General features: G+C 38.9%; 1 protein-coding gene across 2 annotated transcripts in view; it reads left to right on the top strand.

The window, feature by feature from the left end:
• LOC136881199 (tRNA (uracil-5-)-methyltransferase homolog A) overlaps positions 1–20,805 on the top strand; it is a 390,729-nt gene extending 369,924 nt beyond the window's left edge. For both annotated transcript variants that reach the window (XM_067153905.2, XM_067153903.2), the window contains exon 10: positions 20,549–20,805. In XM_067153905.2, coding sequence (XP_067010006.2) covers positions 20,549–20,775 — 227 coding nt within the window. In that variant the 3' untranslated portion in view covers positions 20,776–20,805. The remainder of the gene's footprint in view (positions 1–20,548) is intronic.
• Positions 20,806–22,671: the final 1,866 nt, after the last annotated feature.

The raw sequence follows: 22,671 nt of genomic DNA on the forward strand, positions 1-22,671 counted from the left end.
ACTTATGTTGTGTTCTGAACACATCAATCAATGTTCTGATCACATGTTGAAGTTAGCAACATCGATTACAGTGTTCTATTCTAGTCTTGTTATGTTTCAATCTTATCTTCTTAGAACAAGGGTATCCCCTGACATATTCTAAACACATGATGTATTGAGTACAGTGTTCGATTCTAGTCTTGATCACTTATTTTGTTTTCTGAACGCATCAATCAATGTTCTGATCACATGTCGTATCGAGTACAGCTAAACATGCATAATAATGTTATCGTTGCACACGCTTGCCTTCGCGATGCAGGTTTAAACTTGTTCGATATAAAGCTATGCCTTGACATAAGAGGCGGAGGAGGAGGTAGAGAAGGATGAGGAGGAGGAGAATGATAAGGCCTTAACAGCCTATGTATAGTCGCCATTGTTTAAAGATGATAGCTGTCAAAAGAACTTTTCAAATTATCCACCACCACATTTCAGCTAAAGAGGGTAGCAGGGTGCTCTGTTGATTAAGCACATAGAATTTCAAATTGCCCTCCACCACATGCATAACAGCAGCTGTTATCTTGCGCAGTAGCCTCTAAGCTAGCTTTCTTCATAAGAGTAGCTGCCATCTTGTGCAAGCACCCCTAGGCTGTCTCATAAGGAGCTATGTATAGTCACCATTTTGTGTCCGCCATCTTGCGTAAGCATCCCTAGGACGTCTCAAGCCATCTTGTGTCTCATAAGAGCAGCCACCATCTTGTAGAAATAGATAGCTGCCAATGCCAAAGGGCTTAAGTAAGAATCGAACCGTTGATCCCATCATTAGACTATGTTTTTCTTGTTCCTGATACTACGAACCTACGTATTAGGCGGAAAAATTTTGTCCGTTTTGCTCTACGATGCACCGTTTTCGAGATATTTAACATTTTGCATTTAAGCCTCCAAATTTAATGAATCGAACCAGCACGGTACGTTATACTCTCTACCATAGTTAGACCTGATCATGTTACGAAGACTCGCTTCAATACAAGCTAAAACAGAGCAAATATCAAAGGGCCTAAGTAGGAACCGAACCGTTGATCTCATCATTAGACTATGGTTTTCTTGTTCCTCATACTGCGAACCTAGGTATTAGGCAGAAAAATTTTGTCCGTTTTGCTCTACGGTGCACCGTTTTCGATATATTTAACATTTTGCATTTAAGCCCTAAATTTAATGAATCGAACTAGCACGACACGTTAGCCTCTAAGCTAGCTTTCTTCATAAGAGTAGCAACCATCTTGCGCAAGCACCCTTAAAGCGTCTCATAAGGAGTTGTGTATAGCCGCCATCTTGTGTCCGCCATCTTGCGCAAGCATCCTTAGTGCGTCTCAAGCCATCTTGTGCAAGGACACTTAAGCCGTCCCATAAGAGCAGTCGCTATCTTGAGCAAGCATCCCTAGGGCATCTCATAAGGAGCCATGTATAACTGCCATCTTGCGCAAGCTTCCCAAGGGCGTCTGTGTATAGCAGCCATCTTGCGTAAGCACCCTTAAGGAGTCATGTATAGCCGCCATCTTATGCAATTAGCGTCGAGAGAGGGCTGCTGTAGAATTTCTCTTTTTAAATTATCCACCACCACATTTCAAAGGTATCTAGCTAAAGATGGCAACACTGCGGATGACAGGTGACGAATTTACATCTACTACGATAAAGAGGGTAGCACGGTGCTCTCTGGATTAAAGATGGCGGATGACAGCTGCACATGGCTTTGTTTCCAAACAAGAGCACGTGGAATTTGCCGCCACCACATAGAGGGCAGCACTATGCTCTGTTGATTAAAGATGGCGGATGGTAGCTGTCAAAAAAGCACGTGAGTTTGTTTCCAAACAAGAGCACGTGAAATTTTTCAATTTGCCGCCACCACATTTCAAAGGTATCTAGCTAAAGATGGCAGCACGGTGCTCAAAGATGGCGGATGATAGCTAACAGAACTTTTCAAATTGCCCGCTACTACGTGCTTAAGGTAGTAGCCATAAAGAGGGCAGCACGGTGTTTAAAGATGGCGGATGACAGCTGACGAAATTGCCCGCAGCACGGTGCTCTGTTGATTAAAGATGGCGGATGACAGCTGCACATGGCTTTGTTTCCAAACAAGAGCACGTGGAATTTGCCGCCACCACATAGAGGGCAGCACTATGCTCTGTTGATTAAAGATGGCGGATGGTAGCTGTCAAAAAAAGCACGTGAGTTTGTTTCCAAACAAGAGCACGTGAAATGTTTCAATTTGCCGCCACCACATTTCAAAGGTATCTAGCTAAAGATGGCAGCACAGTGCTCTCTTGATTAAAGATGGCTGCTGTCATGTGGAATTGCCTGCCACCACAGGTATCTAGCTAAAGAGGGCAGCATGGTGCACAAAGATGGCTGCTGTCAAAAAGCATTTTTCAAATTATCCGCCACCACATTTCAAAGGTAAGTAGCTAAAGAGGGCAGCACTGTGATTAAAGATGGCGGATGACAGCTGCACGTGGCTTTGTTTACCTCGCGCTAGTTAGGTTAAGTTGGTAGCACTAAGGTTTAGACCCGTCAAGATGGCAGCACTGCGGAAGACAGGTGACGCAAGAGGGCAGCACAGTGCTTTGTGGTTTAAAGATGGCGGATGACAGCTGTCAAAAAAGCACGTGACTGTCAAAAAAACACGTGGCTTTGTTTACCTCGCACTAGTTAGGTTAAGTTGGCACTACTGAGGTTTAGGCCCGTCAAGATGGCAGTACTGAGGTTAGCGATGCGTTGTTGTCTGTCAAAAAGCACGTGGCTTTGTTTACAAATCTGTCAAAAAGCACGTGGCTGTCAAAAAGCACGTGGATTTGTTTATCTCGCGCTAGTTAGGTTAAGTTGGCACTACTGAGGTTTAGGCCCGTCAAGATGGCAGTACTGAGGTTAGCGATACGTTGTTGTCTGTCAAAAAGCACGTGGCTTTGTTTACCTCACGCTAGTTAGGTTAAGTTGGTACTAGTGAGGTTTAGGCCCGTCAAGATGGCAGCAGTGAGGTTAGCGATGCGTTGTTGTCGATGACAGCTGTCAAAAAGCACGTGGCTTTGTTTACAAATTCAAATCTCCCGCCAAAATTCAAATTTCCCGCAGGAGGCGGGCGGCGGAGGAGGCGGGCGGCGGAGGAGGCGGCAGAACCCGCCAAAAATAACAATACCAGAAAAACTAAATAACAGCGGCTAGCGCCCATTTAAAGCAAAAGGTTTTTGAGTTATGAAACCAATAGTGGTTTCTATCCTGTGTCAAATTCTACTCTTCCAGTCATTCCTTTTTGCCATGAACTTCAATTTGCATCACACTCCACATTCATCTTGATCTAGACTACAAAGGTCGTTCGTCTCTTGTCGACTTCAATTATTTGTTTCATTGTCGCAGTTCAGACTGGTAGCCGCCAGGAGCGCCATCAGCTACGCCAACAGGCAGCGTTGCGATGCACATCAGCTACGTTCCTGTGTAATTTTAATGAATAATGTGACACGGATTTCAATTTATTTGCCAAAGCGTCCAAGTTCCTTAATAATGTCACATTCTCCTCCCACAAAACTCGAACGAGGGTGAGACTAGGGAACTGACATGGTATATCTCAACGTAGAGATGACGAGGTTAAGTTTTCTAGTCAATGTTCAAAACATTGCACCATAATAAGGAAATAATTCCAATTATGTGATGCAAGGGATAAAATTTCAAACAGAAATGTTCACTAGATAGCACAATAATAAGTGGAAAACAGTCACCAACCAGAAAATAATACTGAAGCATGCGTCTTACTTTAGGTTATCACCAGTTCCAAATGGTATGTCAGTATGGTAGAAGGCACAGTATCGTGATGAATACCACCATCCCAATGCCAATGTTGTATACCGCAGGAGTTCATGCAATTGCGTCACCAATCTATACGTCCGTATAGCTGCAACATAACCAGAAGGCAACAGCGAATAGCCGGAGGAAATTACAGTACCATTAAACTGATTAGGAAGTTCTAGATTAACTTGGGAATATCCAAAATTGTTTGTTGGACTAAATCCTTTAGTACCACAACTGGTGTGCATAATTCCAGTTTGAATAAGTAAAATCTTTTAACTGACTGTTATCTGAATATAAAATTGCAAATCGGCAATTAGTGTGATGACATCACACAATTAAAAGTTTCCTATTACCTGGTGGATCCGTATCATCATTATTATCAATTAATTACCTTTAACATACATTTCATATACAACCGGAAGGAATAGTATATCAATTAATTCCGTGTAACATATTAACAAGCGTCAAGTCTTTCAAGATTACATGAATACAAATACAATTCAGTTAAAAGGGGTTTGAACCAATAATCCTAATACGCTTGGTATTAGGGTAACTAACTAACAGAGTGGATAGTGCAAGGATTGCTGAAACGAGGATCTAACTTAGCAGCAAATTTATTTGCGGCCTTGCTATGTCGATAAGTTCTTACAAATACTTCATCACCGATGGCGAGTTTGGTAGGTCGCCGATCTACTTTCAGCAACCCTTTGGTAAGAAACAACTAATCTCTGCTTAGCCTTACGCCACATTTCCCGAATTTCATCAGGATTCCTGCTATCAGGGAGAAGCTGGTCAATATTCATTAGGTTAGACAGAAGAGACTTGGGCGTAAAATTAAACATGAGGGCCATGGCGGTTTGCATATCCGATTCATGAACCTCAGAGTTAAATGCATACTGCAACCAGTAATAATAATAATAATTTCGTGTGGCTATTTCTAGCCTTGTAAGGCAGACCCTCCGATGAGGTTGGGCGGCATCTGCCATGTGTAGGTAAGTGCGTGTTATTGTGGTGGAGGATAGTGTTATGTGTGGTGTGTGAGTTGCAGGGATGTTGGGGACAGCACAAACACCCAGCCCCAGGGCCATTGGAATTAACCAATGAAGGTTAAAATCCCAGACCCGGCCGGGAATCAAACCCGGGACCGTCTGAACCGAAGGACAGTACACTGACCATTCAGCCAACGAGTCGGACAATGCAACCAGTGAATGGAAGTATCTCATTTGGAATGATTGTCAATATGAAAAGCAGTCAGAGCAGATTTTAGGTTTCTATTCATCCTCTCACTAAATGAAGCCTTAGGAAAATATGGCGTGGTGGTTCCATGAGATATAGAAAGGTCAAAACAGAACTTTCTAAACAAATGAGAGGTAAAAGACTTTGCATTGTCAGAAACAATGAACTTGGGAGGTCCAAAAGTTGAAAATATTTAGTTCAAACAACCAATAGTAGCCAGAGCATTAGTAGAACGCGTCAGGAAGATCCAGAAAAAATGGGTACAACCGTCAACGCAGACAAGCATAAACCGGTGGCAACGAATCCACATGGTCTGTAAAAGGGCTCTCCATGGGCCGAGTTGCATGAGAAGACGCTAACAAGCCAATACGAGTGTTGACCGCAGGTTTACTAATTTACAGTTACAGAAAAGGATAAAAGTTTCCACCTGTTCAATACAATAAAATAGTGAAATTATTAAAATATCACATATTTATTATCTGTCATTTTGGGACCGGTTTTGGCACCTTCCCTTGCCATCATCAGCCTAGGAAATTGTTGCAAGGCTTTTTAAGTAGCTGCCTGAAATACTTGTACCAGTGTAAGAACATGAACAGAGCCTTGTAATTTTACAATTACATATGTGACTTCAAATCTATGTAATTAAAATACAGAGACTAGATTAATCCTTGTGGGATATTAGCCATGTCATAAAACAGTTTTATATACATTTTTAAATCTCTTTGCGTTATCGATTGCTGTAACAATTATAAAATTAATTGTAACACCCAGATTTGATAAAATCTTTCTTGTGGGGAAAAACTCATGCAGCTATGAAGTATGTACGACTAGTCTTAAAAAGAGTAATAAGAGCCTTCCTTTAAAAAATTGTCCTTAGTCACTTTCTAAAATGCTAAACTAAGAGCTGTTTTCTAGAATAGTGTTCTCTTTGAGTGAGTAAAGTAACTTATCATAGGCCATTTTTAACATGAAACAGTTTCTCATAATATGTAATCTAAGAACAATCTCTAATGTAGAGATTTTCTTCTGTTAGATAAAAGATCTAATGTCACAGTCATTGTGCAGTTGCTCTAAAACAGCTTAATTTGATGATGTGCTATAAGTATTAGCTCTGTATTACAATGTTGATCCAATATTAATGTGGGGGTGAAGCCGTGCGTTGATTGATGAGACATCTTGAAAATGTCATTTCCCAGGTAGATTTGAATGAGTTTAGAACGATCCCGAACCAACACGGACCTCGAGCACCAAGTTGACAAGCGTAGATGGCATACTGTTTACGTGTTTTCACCAATTATCTAATTTCAGCATCCATATTCTTCCAAATAAAGAAATGCCTGATCTTTTGTCTAGTTTTAAACACGCCCAAATGCCCTTCCAAATGAACATCATGATAGTATTTGAAGGCAAGAGACATGAGAATCTGAGGGCAAGCTATTTTCATCTTATGGTCATTTCGCAACTTGCAACTCAGAACCTTATTCTTGAGGAAATGTGTTTTAACAGGTTTACCAGCGTTAATACTGTCAATGATGGGTTTCAGCTCAGAGTCAGCATATTGAAGCTTAGTGATGTCTTGATACAACAGGGAAAAAGCAGTCAATGTGGCATTAACACATCCAGATGAGCACATACATGAATCAGGGAATTTAGGGGTTGGAATTTCGTGAGTATTGTCCGAAACTTCACCAAACATACGACTTAAGGATCCAATTCGAATAGCCCATCTGGTCAGACGACCACAACGACGGGTTCTATTTGTGACAACACTACTTTGGTGTCTCCAGAGCCTTCCCAATCGATAGTAGTTGGACAACACTGGACCATTCAAGTAAACAACTGAGATGAGTTACCCATAGGTCCAAAAGAAGGAGCGTGAAAAACAAACAACTGGGCGTAGAGGCTATGTGAATCAAAACAAGAGAAACAAGGAAAAGATCGATTAAAATTTAAAATAATTTTAATGAATCAAGATTTCAATTTAAGTGAACAATAATAATATTTTGGGCTTACTATACGATGATTAAGTAAATAGATGAAAATGATTATTACTTTTAAAAAACAGAAATGATAATATAAGTTGGGTCAACCCTTTGAAAATATAGAAAACAATGTTTTGGATCACAACTTATTCGGTGTTTTGAAAACAGGAAAAATTATCAGTCATAAAATTAGTTGAGTCACAGTGAATTAACCAACAGTAAGTTGAGACTTGTTTCTTCGACACTTCTAGTACGAGTTCAGTAAAATAACGGAACCGTAAATTAATGTTACCAACGGTTTAGGTGAAATTGGAATAAAATACTCAATAAAATTAAGTCGTAAGAAAAGGACATATTTCAATTTAGGAGATAGAGTACAGTCGAGGTCAACTTAAACCAGAGCACAATATGTCTCGTCATACCGAGCCAACATGCTACAATCATCTGTTTTCCGTCAACAACAGGAAACACATTTGTTTACAACTGTCACCCATGGAAACGGGTCACGTGACACGATAAAAGAAAGAGGGGTTTCCAAATTCTTATTAGATAGTCATCGTCGAAACAACTCTAACTTACGGATTTTCACCAGTGATCCATTAAATAACACTTAATTTGGTGTTACAAGAACAGTTTTATAATTAAAAATTTACAACGTACATAAGAAATCCGAGTCCCGTTTAAAATAAAACAACTAATTAACGGCTACGGATTGATCTAAAAATTTCCTCTTCATAACACTAAATTAAAACATTTTCCCAATTGTAATCTTTTAAGTTATTCGGTTAAATTGAAGTATAGTTGGCATGCTGAAGATATCTCCGTAGGAAAAGGCAGTCATGAAGAGATCATGAACTGTACTTACAATTTTCCAAGGTAAAGATAAAATATTAAGCAAACCACAATCCAAGTTGAATTTGTGGCCGGTTGGCGACAAACTTATCCAGGGTCCAATATGTACATCATCTCGCCTCTCCTTTCTCCTTATTGATTGAGTTCTTAAATAAAAATCTGCGACCAGGTACAGAGGAGTCTTCCACAGATCTAAAAAAACTACCAGAAGCAAAACTTCAAAATATTGTCGTACTCGATCTATAATTCTGCTGGCTACTTTGTAGTTCACTGTACGCTCCCAGATGGCAGCAGAGTTTAGTTCAGACGGGAGACACAGTCTGATAATCAGCGCCCAGCGCTCGTCAACCGTACAGCTAAGAGGAAGCTGCCTCTCACGAATCGTCTACAATGCAATTGGATGTTGAACGGCGTTTTGATAATTTAAAGTTACACATACTCCAAAATACGTAATATATACGCCAATTATTGAGTACCCAAGACAATACCTGATTGTCGGTATCCAAAAGGAAATGAGAATGCTCAATATATGAGCGGAATTTTTCCAATGAAAAAATCACAACTAAACATTCCACTTCATATACTGAATACTTAGATTCAAGTGAACTTAGCGCTCTAGAAGCGTATGCGATGGGTCTTCTTCCTAGTTCAGTTTTCTGAAGGAGGACACCTGCAGTAGCGGAGCAGGATGCATAAGTTTGTACAATGAAGGGTTTGTTAAAGTCCGGGATAGCAAGGACTGGAGCATTAGCAAGAGCGAGTTTCAATGTTTCAATGGCCTTTACCTGAGGTTGCTCCCAGAAATCGTGGAATCGTGGTTGAGAGAAGGGGTGGGTAATACAGAAGTATTTCCAGAAGGGTATACAGTCTATCGTAGAGACCGAGCAGATAAAAAAGGAGGAGGGGTATTTATTCTGGTGAAGGAAACTTATTGTTCGCATGAATGGTTTACTGATGAAAGGGATGAAATATTAGGGATAAAATTAGTTTGTGATAATATGAAGGAGGTAGGAATTATAGCAACATATAGGCCTGGAAGAGAGGAAAGAGATATGGAAATATTTGAGAAAATAATAGATTATACTCATAAAAACAATAATGATACGGTAGTAATTGGGGGAGATCTAAACTTGCCTGAAGTTGAATGGAATGGAGCTGCAAGTGAAGCCCAGGAACAGAAACTGGCAAATAAGTTAATTTGGGAGGGAGGATTTACACAAGTAGTACAAGAACCAACTCGTCTCAATAACTTGCTAGATGTATTCTTGGTTAAACCATGGGAAATTGTTGATAAAACTGAGGTAATTGAAGGAATAGGTGACCATAAGGCTGTAATAATGGATGTAGGACTCGTACCAAAAATGCTTAATAAGAGGATCACAAAAGACAAGAAATTATACAGAAAAACTAAAGTTGATGAATTTGGGACTTACCTTAAATCACAATTCAGTTGTTGGATAAGTGAAGGGAATAATGTGGACACACTTTGGGCTAAATTTAAAGGAATAATTTGGGAAGGAGAGAAGAGATTTGTACCTGTTAAGAAGGGTAAAATGACCTCAGACCCTGTTTATTACACAAGGGTAATAAGAAAATTAAAAAGAAAATGTAGAATAGTAAACAGGAGAATCAAAGAAGGTAGGGAGAATAGAGAAACTAGAAAACAACTAATGAGGGAACTGAATAGAGTGAAAAAGGAAGCAAAAGAGAATTATATGAATGGCATTCTTCAAGAGGGTAATGACCACAAAGGGAAATGGAAAAAGCTGTATTCATATATTAGGAATCAAAAAGGAAATGGAATCCAAATTCCTACAATGGTGGGAGAAGGGGGTGAACACTATTTAACAGATACTGAGAAAGCAAACCTCTTTAGTAAGGAATTCCGAGATTCAGTAGAAGATTGTCAGGACTTGGAAACCGTAACAGAAGATAGAGAGGGAGAGACACAGAGGGAAACAAGAAGCTTCTCATTCACAAATGAAGATATTTTCAGAGAAATCCAACTGCTTCAGCAAGGAAAAGCAGCAGGAAGTGATCAAATTACTGGGGAGGTATTAAAGACAATGGGGTGGTATATAGTGCCTTAGTTAAAATTTCTCTTTGACTATGTCATAAATAATAGTGTGATACCAAAGGAATGGAAGGAATCTATAATAATACCAATTTATAAAGGAAAGGGTGATAAAAGGAAACCAGAGAACTACAGACCAATCAGCCTGACCAGTATAGTTTGTAAAATACTGGAGAGTTTAATAGCAAAGTACATCAGAGGGATATGTGATGATAAAAATTGGTTCATGAGGAGCCAGTATGGATTTGGAAAGAAATTTTCTTGCGAGGCACAACTGGTGGGATTTCAGCAGGACATATCAGATCAGTTAGATTCAGGAGGCCAGTTAGATTGCATAGCCATAGATCTTTCCAAAGCCTTTGATAGAGTGGAACATTGAATATTATTAAAGAAATTGGAGGGAATAGGATTGGACGTAAGGGTTATACGTTGGATAAGAACATTTCTAAATTCAAGGGTTCAGAAAGTCAAAGTAGGAAATAATATATCACAGGAAGAGAAAGTCTGGAAGGGAATTGCACAGGGTAGTATAATCGGTCCGTTACTTTTCCTAATATACGCAAATGACTTAGGGAACAATATAACATCGAAAATAAGATTGTATGCAGATGACATAATTGTTTATAGGGAAATAAATAACATTGAGGATTGTTCAGAATTACAAAGGGACCTTGACAGTATCCAGGAATGGGTTGAAGAAAATAATATGAAGATTAATGGAGGCAAATCAACTGTTACAACATTTACAAACAGGAGCTTTAAAACTGAATTTGAATATACTTTGGATGAGGTAGTTATCCCAAAAGATGGCAAGTGCAAATACTTAGGTATGAGATTTGAAAGTAATTTGCACTGGAAGGGTCATGTTGACGACGTTGTTGGGAAAGCATACAGATCGTTACATGTCATAATGAGGCTACTTAAAGGATGCAACAAAGAATTAAAAGAAAAAAGTTACTTAAGTATGGTTCGTCCATTATTGGAATATGCAAACAGTGTTTGGGATCCTCACCAAGAATACCTAATAAAAGAACTAGATGGTGTGCAGAGGAAAGCAGCAAGGTTTGTAACAGGGGATTTCAGGAGAAAGAGTAGTGTATCAGAAATGTTAAAGGAACTTGGGTGGGAAACTTTAAGTAAGAGAAGGGAGAAAAGTAGACTTATACAGGAGAAGCAGCATGGGGAGATAATTATATTGGTAGAACTGACCACAAGTACAAAATTAGAAGGAATTTTAGCAGAAGCGATTGGGGTAAATTTTCTTTCATTGGGAAGGGCGTGAAGGAGTGGAACAGTTTACCAGGGGTAGTGTTTGATCCTTTTCCAAAATCTGTACAGATATTCAAGAAGAGAATAAACAACAACAGAGATAACAAATTAAATGTTAGAGGGCATTCGACCAGTGCAGGATATGGTAAATAATAAATGTGTGTGATTAAATTAATTCCATCCCCTGGTCTAAGGTGTTTGGACAGCCCAAGTAGGGGACTGCCTGTAGGGGTGAAGTACAGTGGGGACTTCGAGGGCCCTGGGACCGCTACGGTAGCTGTGAAGGCCCTTCAGGAACTCTGAAAAGTGGTGGCAAAAGGGGCTCTGGTTAAGACGCAGCAGGTCGTTATGCTACTTAGGTTCCAAAATGGGTAAAATATAAATATGTAAATAAATTCAATGTTAATTTTAATCTTATACCAGTTGTATAGTATTATTAGAAGTAATTTCACATACCGTACTGTATGAGTTGAATATGTTTGTAAGATATTATAAGTAGAATTTTGTAAACAATATAAATTTATTAAGGATGATGTGTGTGTTTAATAGAAAAAATTATTAGCGTAAATTGTATAATATTGTATTCTAGGAAAATTTTCTTCGTCTCCTGTTAATTTAAAATTTAGTGCTTGACAATAATGTATTTTAGTGTACCATTTGCCACCGAGGTAGACACCTCATTTGCAAATAAAGAGATTTTGATTTGAGATGAATTTAGTATTCTTACGTCTTGGGGGATTGAGAGGAGCAGCAATCTCGGCAAAATATGGAACAAACATCCGAAAGAAGTTTGCCATGCCCACAAAACGAGCGATGCCCTTTTGATCCTTGGGTAAGGGAAAGTCGTGAATAGCTTGAGTTCGACTTTTATCGATGGTTATTCCATTAGGAGACACAATATGTCCAAGAAAGGAAATCTGAGGCTTAATAAATGATACCTTAGACAATCTTACGGTTAATCCAGCACGTTGTACTCTACTGAGGACTTCCTCGAGATGCTGTACATGTTCCTCAAACGACTTCGAGTACACGATTAAGTCACCCAAATAATTATAGACATAAGAGAACTTATGTCCGATAAAATGGAATCTAAAAGTCTATTGAGACCGCCACCCCTCTCGATAAAACAAACGGGACACGTACGAATTCATAGAGGTTCCAGTCTTTACAAAATGCAGTTAGGTGTCTTGACTCTTCAGCTAGCGGAATCTAGTAATATGATTTGTTCAAATCAAATGAGGTGTAAAATCTAGCATCATGGATACCAGAAAGTGGAACAGATTATGAAATTATCTTTTTGTTCAAAGCTCTGTAATCCAGAACAGCTCTGTAACCACCTTGAGGCTTGGGAACTAGGAAAATAGGGGATGAATAGGTTGAGGTTGAGGGACGGATGACTCCTTCCTTTAGCAAATCAGCTATCATTCCCTTCAATATTTTCATACGTGGAGGTGCCAGTCGATAAGGGGTTTACCTTACTGGAATGTTGTCCGAAACATCAGTTTTATACTCTAAAATATTCGTTAACCCAAGACGATCAGTCAATACATTAGGAAACTTGGCATATAATGCACGTATTTGATCCGCCTGGACCTTGGGTAGATGATCTAAATTGATTTCAAGAGGCGTAACCTCTTCCTCAATTTCAGTAAATGAAATAAGATTGGCTGTAACAATGTCTCTACCAAATATTGGAATCACAGAATTAAGAGCAAATTTGTAAAATAGCATCCCTTCCTGAAGGTTATCAACCCAACATGAGATAACAAATCCGACCCCAAAATCATAGCACAAGTCTTTCACAACAATAAATTTAAACTTCTAGGTAAAATTCTCAATGCAGATTTTGACTAATGCAACCTAACACAGAAACAGTTGATCCATTAGCATTGAAACAATTAATTGACATAGGTTGAATTGAAGGTAGTTTGCAGGGTGACTTAAAGCGGTTATACCAAGACAAATTAAGTAAGGATATAGTACTGCCAGAGTCAACCAATGCTGATACAGGTTCACTGTTAACCTCAGCTGAAATAAAAGGTAGATTATGGCACACATTAGCTGAAATTCTTTGACAATCAGCATGACATATAGCATCATCACTAACAAAACTATTTAGTTCCTTACTATTAAGTAGATTATCGGTTTTTGGTTTTTCTAAATGTTTCTTTTTAGTCAGTTTTATGGTCTAGACGAGGGATTATTAGAACCATCTTGGGAGGCCAATGGACAGAGTCTCTTAACATGCTGTTTAGATCCACATAAATAGCATGCAGCATTAGGATTAAATTTACTGGCAGTATTCCTCTTAACTAAGGGACAGGTATTCCTGAGATCCTTTGATCCACAAGCGTAACATTTCCTTTCAGTAGTAGACACAACGGGTTTACTAGGAACAGAACTATTACTGGGAGGAACTAGTGGTGGGATGTCAACAGGATGACATAAATCATCACATCTGATACTCTCCGCATCAACAGATGCAGCTTCAAGTTGAATAAAATTTTGAGGTTTAGAAATAAAAAATAAGATCTATATGATGGAGAGATACCACGCACAACATTATCTACCGCCTCTTCTTCTGGCATAGACACCTTAAAAATTTAGGAATAAAATTTAACATCTCTCACATAAGATGACAATTTTTCATTTAACGATTGTGGTCTATCACAGCAACGTTGACTTAATGTCTTTCTGGCATGATTAGGGATACACTTCTTAAGGATCACTTCATGAAAATCATTAATGCGACAACCTTGTGATATAGCATTTGATATCTCATCTTTTAACACCCTAAAAATATTGAAAGAGTTCAGATTAAAAACCTATCCAGTATTCGGGAGACAGCGGAATCGATCCCCACTCTCGGCAGCCCTGAAGATGGTTTCCCGTGGTTTCTCATTTTCACACCAGGCCAATGCTGGAGCTGCACCTTAATTGAGGCCACGGTCGCTTCCTTCCCACTCCTAGCCCTTTCCTACCCCATCGTCGCCATAGGACCTATCTGTGTCGGCACGACGTAAAGCAACTTGTAAAAAGAAGATTAGAAACCTCAGCAGACTCTAACAGTTCCACAAAATATCTTAGGAAACGGACAGTTTCTTCTACTGGTTCTACAGTAAAATTATAATTCTTTTTAAATAAGTCAGTAATTGGAGTTGGGATAGCGTTTAGTTTCATTGGGGCATGCTCATCTAAAGGAATAACAGTCGTTGGCTTCTGTTTTACAAGCACAATGGTCTGCAGACCATGGAGCAGAATTGCTTTCCTCATCACTCTTACTATTCTGGTCACGCAGGGGTTCTGAACAAGTGATAGAGAAATTTTGCAACTTCACATTCATGATTAACATGTCAATAACACATGAAAGAGTAGTAACATAAAAGCATAGAACATTTTCCTAGGTAATTGGGGTTGAGTTTCAATTTTAAGAGATCCTTCACTCAATTCAGGTAATGTGACGTACGAGCTTTTAATCTTTTCAGTTGACTAACAGATGGGTTACTATCATCTTAGCAAAAAATACATCACCTTATTTCATTCACAGCATCAGCAATAAAGGAGGTCGACCTACTCACCTTTTCCTTAGAGAGATCGGGGATGACAACAGGTACCTGAATCGAATCCTTCAGTAAAGCAATATCTCCCTGGTTAGTGCCAGTGGATTGTAAATTACAAATGGATAATTCATAACAAAGCTCGGTTTTCCTCAGCAGGTAAGGTTCAGGGATCAAGCGTGAACTCGTAGCCAATTTACATGTAAAAGAAAGAAAAAGACCAAGTATGAGACAAGTTACCTTTGCCTTACAATAATAATTTAACACGACCTTACGATTACAAGTTGTCCATTTCATGACCGCATCGATGAGTATCATCAAGAAGTTAATATAAAGAACCACCTAATCGATACTTTATTTTATGCCTTAGGCATGTTACAGGACATGTTTCGACCACTTAGTGGTCATCATCAGCTGTATAAAGAGGAAACTAAGGTGAAAAAGCATTAGGACAATAAGCACAAGTAATACTCTAAGGTTATAAAGAAAAAATCGCTGTGTCAACACAGCTGATGATGACCACTAAGTGGTCGAAACATGTCCTGTAAGTGTTAATATATATTCTATTTTGCCTAAGGCATAAAATAAAGTATCGATTAGGTGGTTCTTTATATTAACTTCTTGACGACCTTACGATCTCAATTCACAATTCATGGGCAAGGAGCTGATAACATCATTTAAGGCAACAGCAGTGGCATCAAAACAGTAGCACGAGGTAAGAAAACAATACAACCACTCCTACTGTTAACAAAAATTACTGTCACAGAACAAATATACTTACCAATGACAATAATTACGTGTGGAGGGGAGAAGCCCACTCCAGTAGTAGATGGAACTAGTATTAACTTACTGATTCAGCCCTCCTTTCCATGTCTTATGAAATGAGCCACACCGTTAAACTCAAATGGATTTAATAAATCTGTTCATAATTACATATAAAAATAATTATCATAAGGTAAATAAAGAAAATGAGTAAGTTAATATCTTGATAATTAAAATAATATTTGTAGATTGAATAATTAGTAGGTTGAAATAGCTTCGGATCAATATAATAATCCAAAATGCTATTTTAAATATGACTACAAAAATTATTTCCAAATGGGTTAGAGTATCGTATCCGGAACCTCAGAATCACAACAGGCTTGGATAAATTGGGAAGGCAGATTACTTAAAAATTAAATTTACTGCTAAACATGCAAGATCAGTAGGCAATAAATAATAGATTGACAAGCATAAAAGGTCATCAAATAGGATCCACATCTAAATGACAAGCTTTCAGAATTAGTTATATGGTCATCAGTCAGCCATTCCATCCATCAGTAACATTAGAAGACAGTCATTTTTAAAACAAGAGAGAAGGCAAAAAACAAAAGTCATCATCAAATAAATGTAAGCCCGCAACAAGGCATAAAATTAGGCAAGGTAAATAGCATACAGAAAACTAGCCTCACGGCCACTAATAATTTTGAGGTTTCGTTTACATTAGACAAGAATGCGTCGAGATGTAGTTATAAACCTTTAGGCCTAACTTCACAAATAAGACGATCACAATATACGTTAAAGAAAAACTTTAACAAAGAATTAGAACAATAGTATAGCTTTTAAATCTTACTAGAAATGATGTTTACCGAAATAAGGTTTTCAATTGTAGCAGTGTTTAAGAATTCTAAATTGAATAATTTATGAATTACAAGAATAGTTTCTCTGCTGATTGGATGGCCACATGCTATTACCTTTAAGGTACTTAGTTAAACTGAACGTCATTAACCTAGGCTACAACATGGGCATAAGAAAAATGATTTGGCCAAAAATAACAATACCAGAAAAACTAAATAACAGCGGCTAGCGCCCATTTAAAGCAAAAGGTTTTTGAGTTATGAAACCAATAGTGGTTTCTATCCTGGGTCAAATTCTACTCTTCCAGACATACATACATACATACATACATACATACATACATTATCATTATAGACTGTTATGCCTTTCAGCGTTCACTCTGCAAGCCTCTGAGAATTTACTAAACGTCGCCACAATCCTCGATTTGCAACTAGTGTTGTGGCCTCATTTAAGTTCTATACCTCTTATCTTTAAATCGTTAGAAACCGAGTCTAACCATCGTCATCTTCGTCTCCCTCTACTTCTCTTACCCTCCATAACAGAGTCCATTATTCTCCTAGGTAACCTATCCTCCTCCATTCGCCTCACATGACCCCTCCACCGAAGCCGGTTTATGCGTACAGCTTCATCCATTGAGTTCATTCCTAAATTAGCCTTTATCTCCTCATTCCGAATACCCTCCTGCCATTGTTCCCACCTGTTTGTACCAGCAATCATTCTTGCTACTTTCATGTCTGTTACTTCTAACTTATGAATAAGGTATCCTGAGTCAACCCAGCCTTCGCTCCCGTAAAGCAAAGTTGGTCTTAAAACAGACCGATGTAAAGATAGTTTCGTCTGGGAGCTGACTTCCTTCTTACAGAATACTGCTGATCGCAACTGCGAGCTCACTGCATTAGCTTTACTACACCTTGATTCAATCTCACTTACTATAATACCATCCTGGGAAAACACACAACCTAAATACTTGAAATTATCGACCTGTTCTAGCTTTGTATCACCAATCTAACATTCAATTCTTTTGAATTTCTTACCTACTGACATCAATTTAGTCTTCGAGAGGCTAATTTTCATACCATATTCATTGCACCTATTTTAAAGTTCCAAGATATTAGACTGCAGGCTTTCAGCACAGTCTGCCATTAAGACCAAGTCGTCAGCATAGGCCAAACTGCTTACTACATTTCCACCTAACTGAATCCGTCCCTGCCATTTTATACCTTTCAGCAGATGATCCATGTAAACTACGAACAGCAAAGGTGAAAGATTACAGCCTTGTCTAACTCCTGTAAGTACCCTGAACCAGGAACTCATTCTACCATCAATTCTCACTGAAGCCGAATTGTCAACATAAATGCCTTTGATTGATTTTAATAATCTACCTTTAATTCCATAGTCCCCCAGTATGGCGAACATCTTTTCCCTCGGTACCCTGTCATATGCTTTCTCTAGATCTACGAAACATAAACATAACTGCCTATTCCTCTCGTAGCATTTTTTAGTTACCTGGCGCATACTGAAAATCTGATCCTGCCAGCCTCTCTGTGGTCTGAAACCACACTTCCTCTCAACGACTGATCGCACCCTCCCTTCCAAGATGACAGTGAATACTTTGCCTGGTATACTAATCAATGAGATACCTCGATAGTTGTTGCAATCCTTCCTGTTCCCTTGCTTATAGATAGGTGCAATTACTGCGTTTGTCCAGTCTGAAGGTACTTTACCAACATTCCACGCTAATTTTACTACTCTATGAAGCCATTTCATCCCTGCTTTCCCACTATACTTCACCATTTCAGGTCTAATTTCATCTATTCCTCCTGCCTTATGACAATGGAGTTTATTTACTATCCTTTCCACTTCCTCAAGCATAATTTCACCAACATCATTTTCCTCCTCCCCATGAGCTTGGCTGTTTGCAACACCACCATGATGATTTCCTTTTACATTGAGAAGATGTTCAAAATATCCCCTCCACCTCTCCAGTGATTCCCTGGGATCTATTATGAGTTCACCTGAATTACTCAAAACACTGTTCATTTCCTCTTTCCCTCCCTTCCTAGATTCTTTATTACTGTCCAGAAAGGTTTCCCTTCTGGTTGACCTAGCCTCCAGGTTTTTACCAAAATCTTCCCATGACTTCTTTTTGGATTCAACAACTATTTGTTTCGCTCTGTTTCTCTCATCTATGTACCAATCCCTGTCTGTCTCGGCCCTTGTTTGGAGCCATTTCTGATAAGCCTTCTTTTTACGTTTACAGGCTGCTCTCACTTCGTCATTCCACCAAGATGTTCGCCTTTTCCAATCTTTACACACAGTTGTTCCTAGGCATTCCCTTGCTGTTTCTACTACAGCATCCCTGTATGCCACCCATTCACTTTCTATATGCTGAACCTGCTTACTGTCTACTGTTCGAAACTTCTCACTAATCATATCCATGTACTTCTGTCTAATTTCCTCGTCCTGGAGATTTTCTACCCTTATTCGTTTGCAGACAGATTTCACTTTCTCTACCCTAGGCCTAGAGATACTTAGTTCACTACAGATCAGATAGTGGTCTGTATCATCGAAAAATCCGCGAAAAACTCGTACATTCCTAACAGATTTCCTGAATTCAAAGTCTGTTAAGATATAGTCTATTATGGATCTGGTACCCCTAGCCTCCCATGTGTAGCGGTGAATAGCCTTATGCTTGAAGAATGTATTCGTAACAGCTAAACCCGTACTAGCACAGAAGTCCAGCAAACGCTTCCCATTCCCATTAGCTTCCATATCTTCCCCACATTTACCAATCACCCTTTCGTATCCTTCAGTTCTATTCCTTTTTCCAGACATTCCTTTTTGCCACGAACTTCAATTTGCATCAAACTCCACATTCATCTTGATCTAGACTACAAAGGTCGTTTGTCTCTTGTTCGCTATAACCAATAATTTTAAAAAAAATGAAATTAAATGGTGTAGATGCCTTGATGAGGGTTGTAAAATGATGGATTATTGATGTTTATGTACTAAGTCTAATAGGATGGAAGAACTAAAGAACCGGGATAAGTTTGATGTAAGTGTGGTACTATAGATTGAGAAGACTGAGTGGACTAATGGACTTGGAATGGTAACTGTTTGTTTGTGTGTAAGTAAGATGTGAAAAAAGTTAAATTGTTTTACGTGCGATGATGAGGGATGTAAAATGGTTGTTAGATGATGTTTAAGTCTTAAGTTTAATAAGGTGAGATGTAGTGGGCGAGAAGAGTGCGAGAGAGGAGAAGGTGACGTATCAAGGGAAGAGGGAGGGGTTGGGACTTGACCCACCCCAAAAAAGTTAGGCTTGAGCCTGTCCGCACGGGAAGAAAAAGGAGAGGGAAGATAGAGAGCCGACAGTGATCAGAGTGGGTGTGACGTACATAGAGGAAGTGTGTGGCAGGCCATGTGTTGGGTCTGGTTTCCGCGAAGATGGCTTGTCACACATGGTAGGGTAGGAATACAGTGTCAGAAAGTGTAGGTGAGATATGAGATCAGTTCTCACGTGGCAAGGCTGGTGGCTGCGGTCAACGGGTTGGTGGGCATGTATTCCATACCAGGGCTGACGCAGCGACCAGTCTACTGACAATTTTTTTTAGTTGGTAGGTAGGAGTAGGGGAATAGGGTAGTTTGTATTGCGGTGCTTCCTGCACGTATGCTGGCTATCCGCATACGTATGGGAGGACACTATGTAGATGTAGAGGTAGATAATTTAGTTAAGTCGTTTAAGGAGAGATGTAGTGCCTATTGTTTGTTCTGTGTTTCGCTCTGTCTTTATTACCTGTAAGCCGATGGTGTACACTAAGGATATGTATGTATAACCAAGAATATTCTTATTTGTGATGTTTTAGAAAAAAGGTAGTCCTTCCAACTTCTTTTTTTTTCACATAACTCTGTTTTCTGAGATAGAGTTCAGTTAGTGACTCTTCGTAAAGTTGTCCAAGACAGAATTACATAGCTGTTGAGGCTATTTCACGTTCAAGTTGGTTTCTTTGTCTCTAAAGATTCACCCTAAATGTTTATTATAAAAAGACAGTGTATATATTAGGCCATTGCGCTTAATTTTTTGACATTTGAATCAAAGTCTTGTTTCTTTGTTTGTTATTTTTTACGTATTTTGTGACTGTTGTCAGATTTCCGAGCCGTACATCACCTCCGCAATGCACTCAATCTCCACAAGCTGATATTTGTGTCTTGCGAGCCAAAAGCGGCGATGGAGAACCTGCTGCAGCTGTGCCGCCCGGCGTCCAAGACTTACAAAGGAGCTCCTTTCGTTCCCATACGAGCTGTGCCTGTGGACCTTTTCCCTCATACCGCTCACTGTGAGCTTGTAGTCTATCTTGAGCGGTTACATTCCTAATGTGTACCAAAATAAAAATGTGTGTTAGAACCCTATGCTGTTTAATTGACTTTGTGAAATATCCCTGAGGAGTATGTGAGGTAAGGGAGCGGTATCCGCACATTTATAATAGCGTTACCAATTTTCAGTAGTTGCGAACCACAAGGAAGGAAACTCTGCAAGAAGGAGAGGTTATCACAGAGGAAAAATCATAACCAGAAAAACAGGGGGAAAGGCGCGAGTCCAGAAGCGAGCTTATCCATAGACTTGTGTATGCTTCAAAACAGGCCCATAACTTATTTGTTCATTGCATAATGTTTCCATGAAGCACATCAAATATAAGTTACCGTAGCACATGGTTACCCAAAACTTATCTAACCCCATGATAATATGAGAAAAGTAATAGGTAGTTATTATAGGTGGAGAGTAAGGGCAGCGAACAGAAAACAAAACAGATGAAAGATATACCTCGTGGCAAAGGATAATAGGACCTGTCAGAACTTGAAAGGTTCGAGAAGGTACAAGATAACAGTGATGTGAGAGAGGCATGCAGCACCATGTAGCGGGGCGAAATATAAGACGACGAGACTCGTGCACCAACAAAGGGCTCATAATTGTAGCACATTGTATTGATTTTACAGTTACATTTTCATACATGCCAACTATCACGGTTTATCCGTAAAATTTACAGAAATTGCAGCATATTACGGTTTTGCGGATGGACGGTGTCATTTTACGACTTCATAGACAAAAATTTGATACGTTAACATTCGATAACCAACCCACTTTGCATGGGTCGATGGCAAGTTCATGGTATTACATGTAATAAAATTTATTTTTGGGTCCGTATTGAAAATATTTGTATTAAATAACACTTGTATGTTTTAATATTCATCCACCTATTCAATACAATACATTTTTTTTAAATTAGGACATTGTCCTTATTAAAATTGTTGACATGAAATTAGTAGTATTAGATGGTTTTACATGTTTCGCCCATCAATAGTGGGCATCATCAGCCATATTTTCCACCTTAGAATAGATCAGGTACCTGATTGGAAATAATCTATGGATGCTGTTAAAAACTATGTCGTATAAAATATATTGGAGATTGTTAAACAACTAAATTACGATATAAAATATAGTATGCTGTTATTTGACAATATTAGTGATAATATTGGAGTCTAAAACATGGCAGCTGTTTAAGGATTATGACATAATAAAAGATATTACAATGAAGGAAAAAGTCAGAAAATACATTCCATTTAGTTGTCAAATGGCGTATTGTTAAAAAAAAATTTATGGAAAGTTAAGCAATGGTAATGGTCGTTGGTTCTTGCAGTTAATAAATGTTGATTTTCATTTATTTGCTTATAGATTTTGAAGAGTTGTTATTTTTATGGCCTGGTACCTTTTGACATGATATTAGTTGGAAATGTTGGTGCCGTAGGCTATATTGAAATCTTTGTAGGCGTCATTAGACCATCTTCTATGGTGTGGTAAGAGTTTGTGATGTTGCTGTTGAGCGTATTGAACTAAGCGTGTTAGTTGGAAGGGAACGTTGTTGTCATTCAGTGATTAGCCAAAGGTATGATGAGTTCTGTAATTAAAGAGATAATTTGAAAATTTAATGAATTACCATAATTGGAATTAAGGGGCCGAATAGTGGAAGTTAAATTTGGAGTGTTGACACTTACCCCTTCGACCGCTGAGATGTTAGTTTACGTTGAGAGTTTTAGAGTAATTGACAGTCGCCGAGCTCTTACTACGCGTGTTGTATTTGTGAAGTCTTGGTGGAGGGGGTTGAGCTTGAGAAGGCGTGGCTGAGGGCCCATTCGCTGCGCGTGAAGAGGAGTTGTCGGAAGTGCAAGGAGGGAAGGGGGTGGTGTGTGTGTTGGATTGGTGGGCGTGTTTACT

The sequence above is a fragment of the Anabrus simplex genome, chromosome 9, assembly GCF_040414725.1.
Source record: "Anabrus simplex isolate iqAnaSimp1 chromosome 9, ASM4041472v1, whole genome shotgun sequence".
Taxonomy (NCBI): Eukaryota; Metazoa; Arthropoda; class Insecta; order Orthoptera; family Tettigoniidae; genus Anabrus; species Anabrus simplex.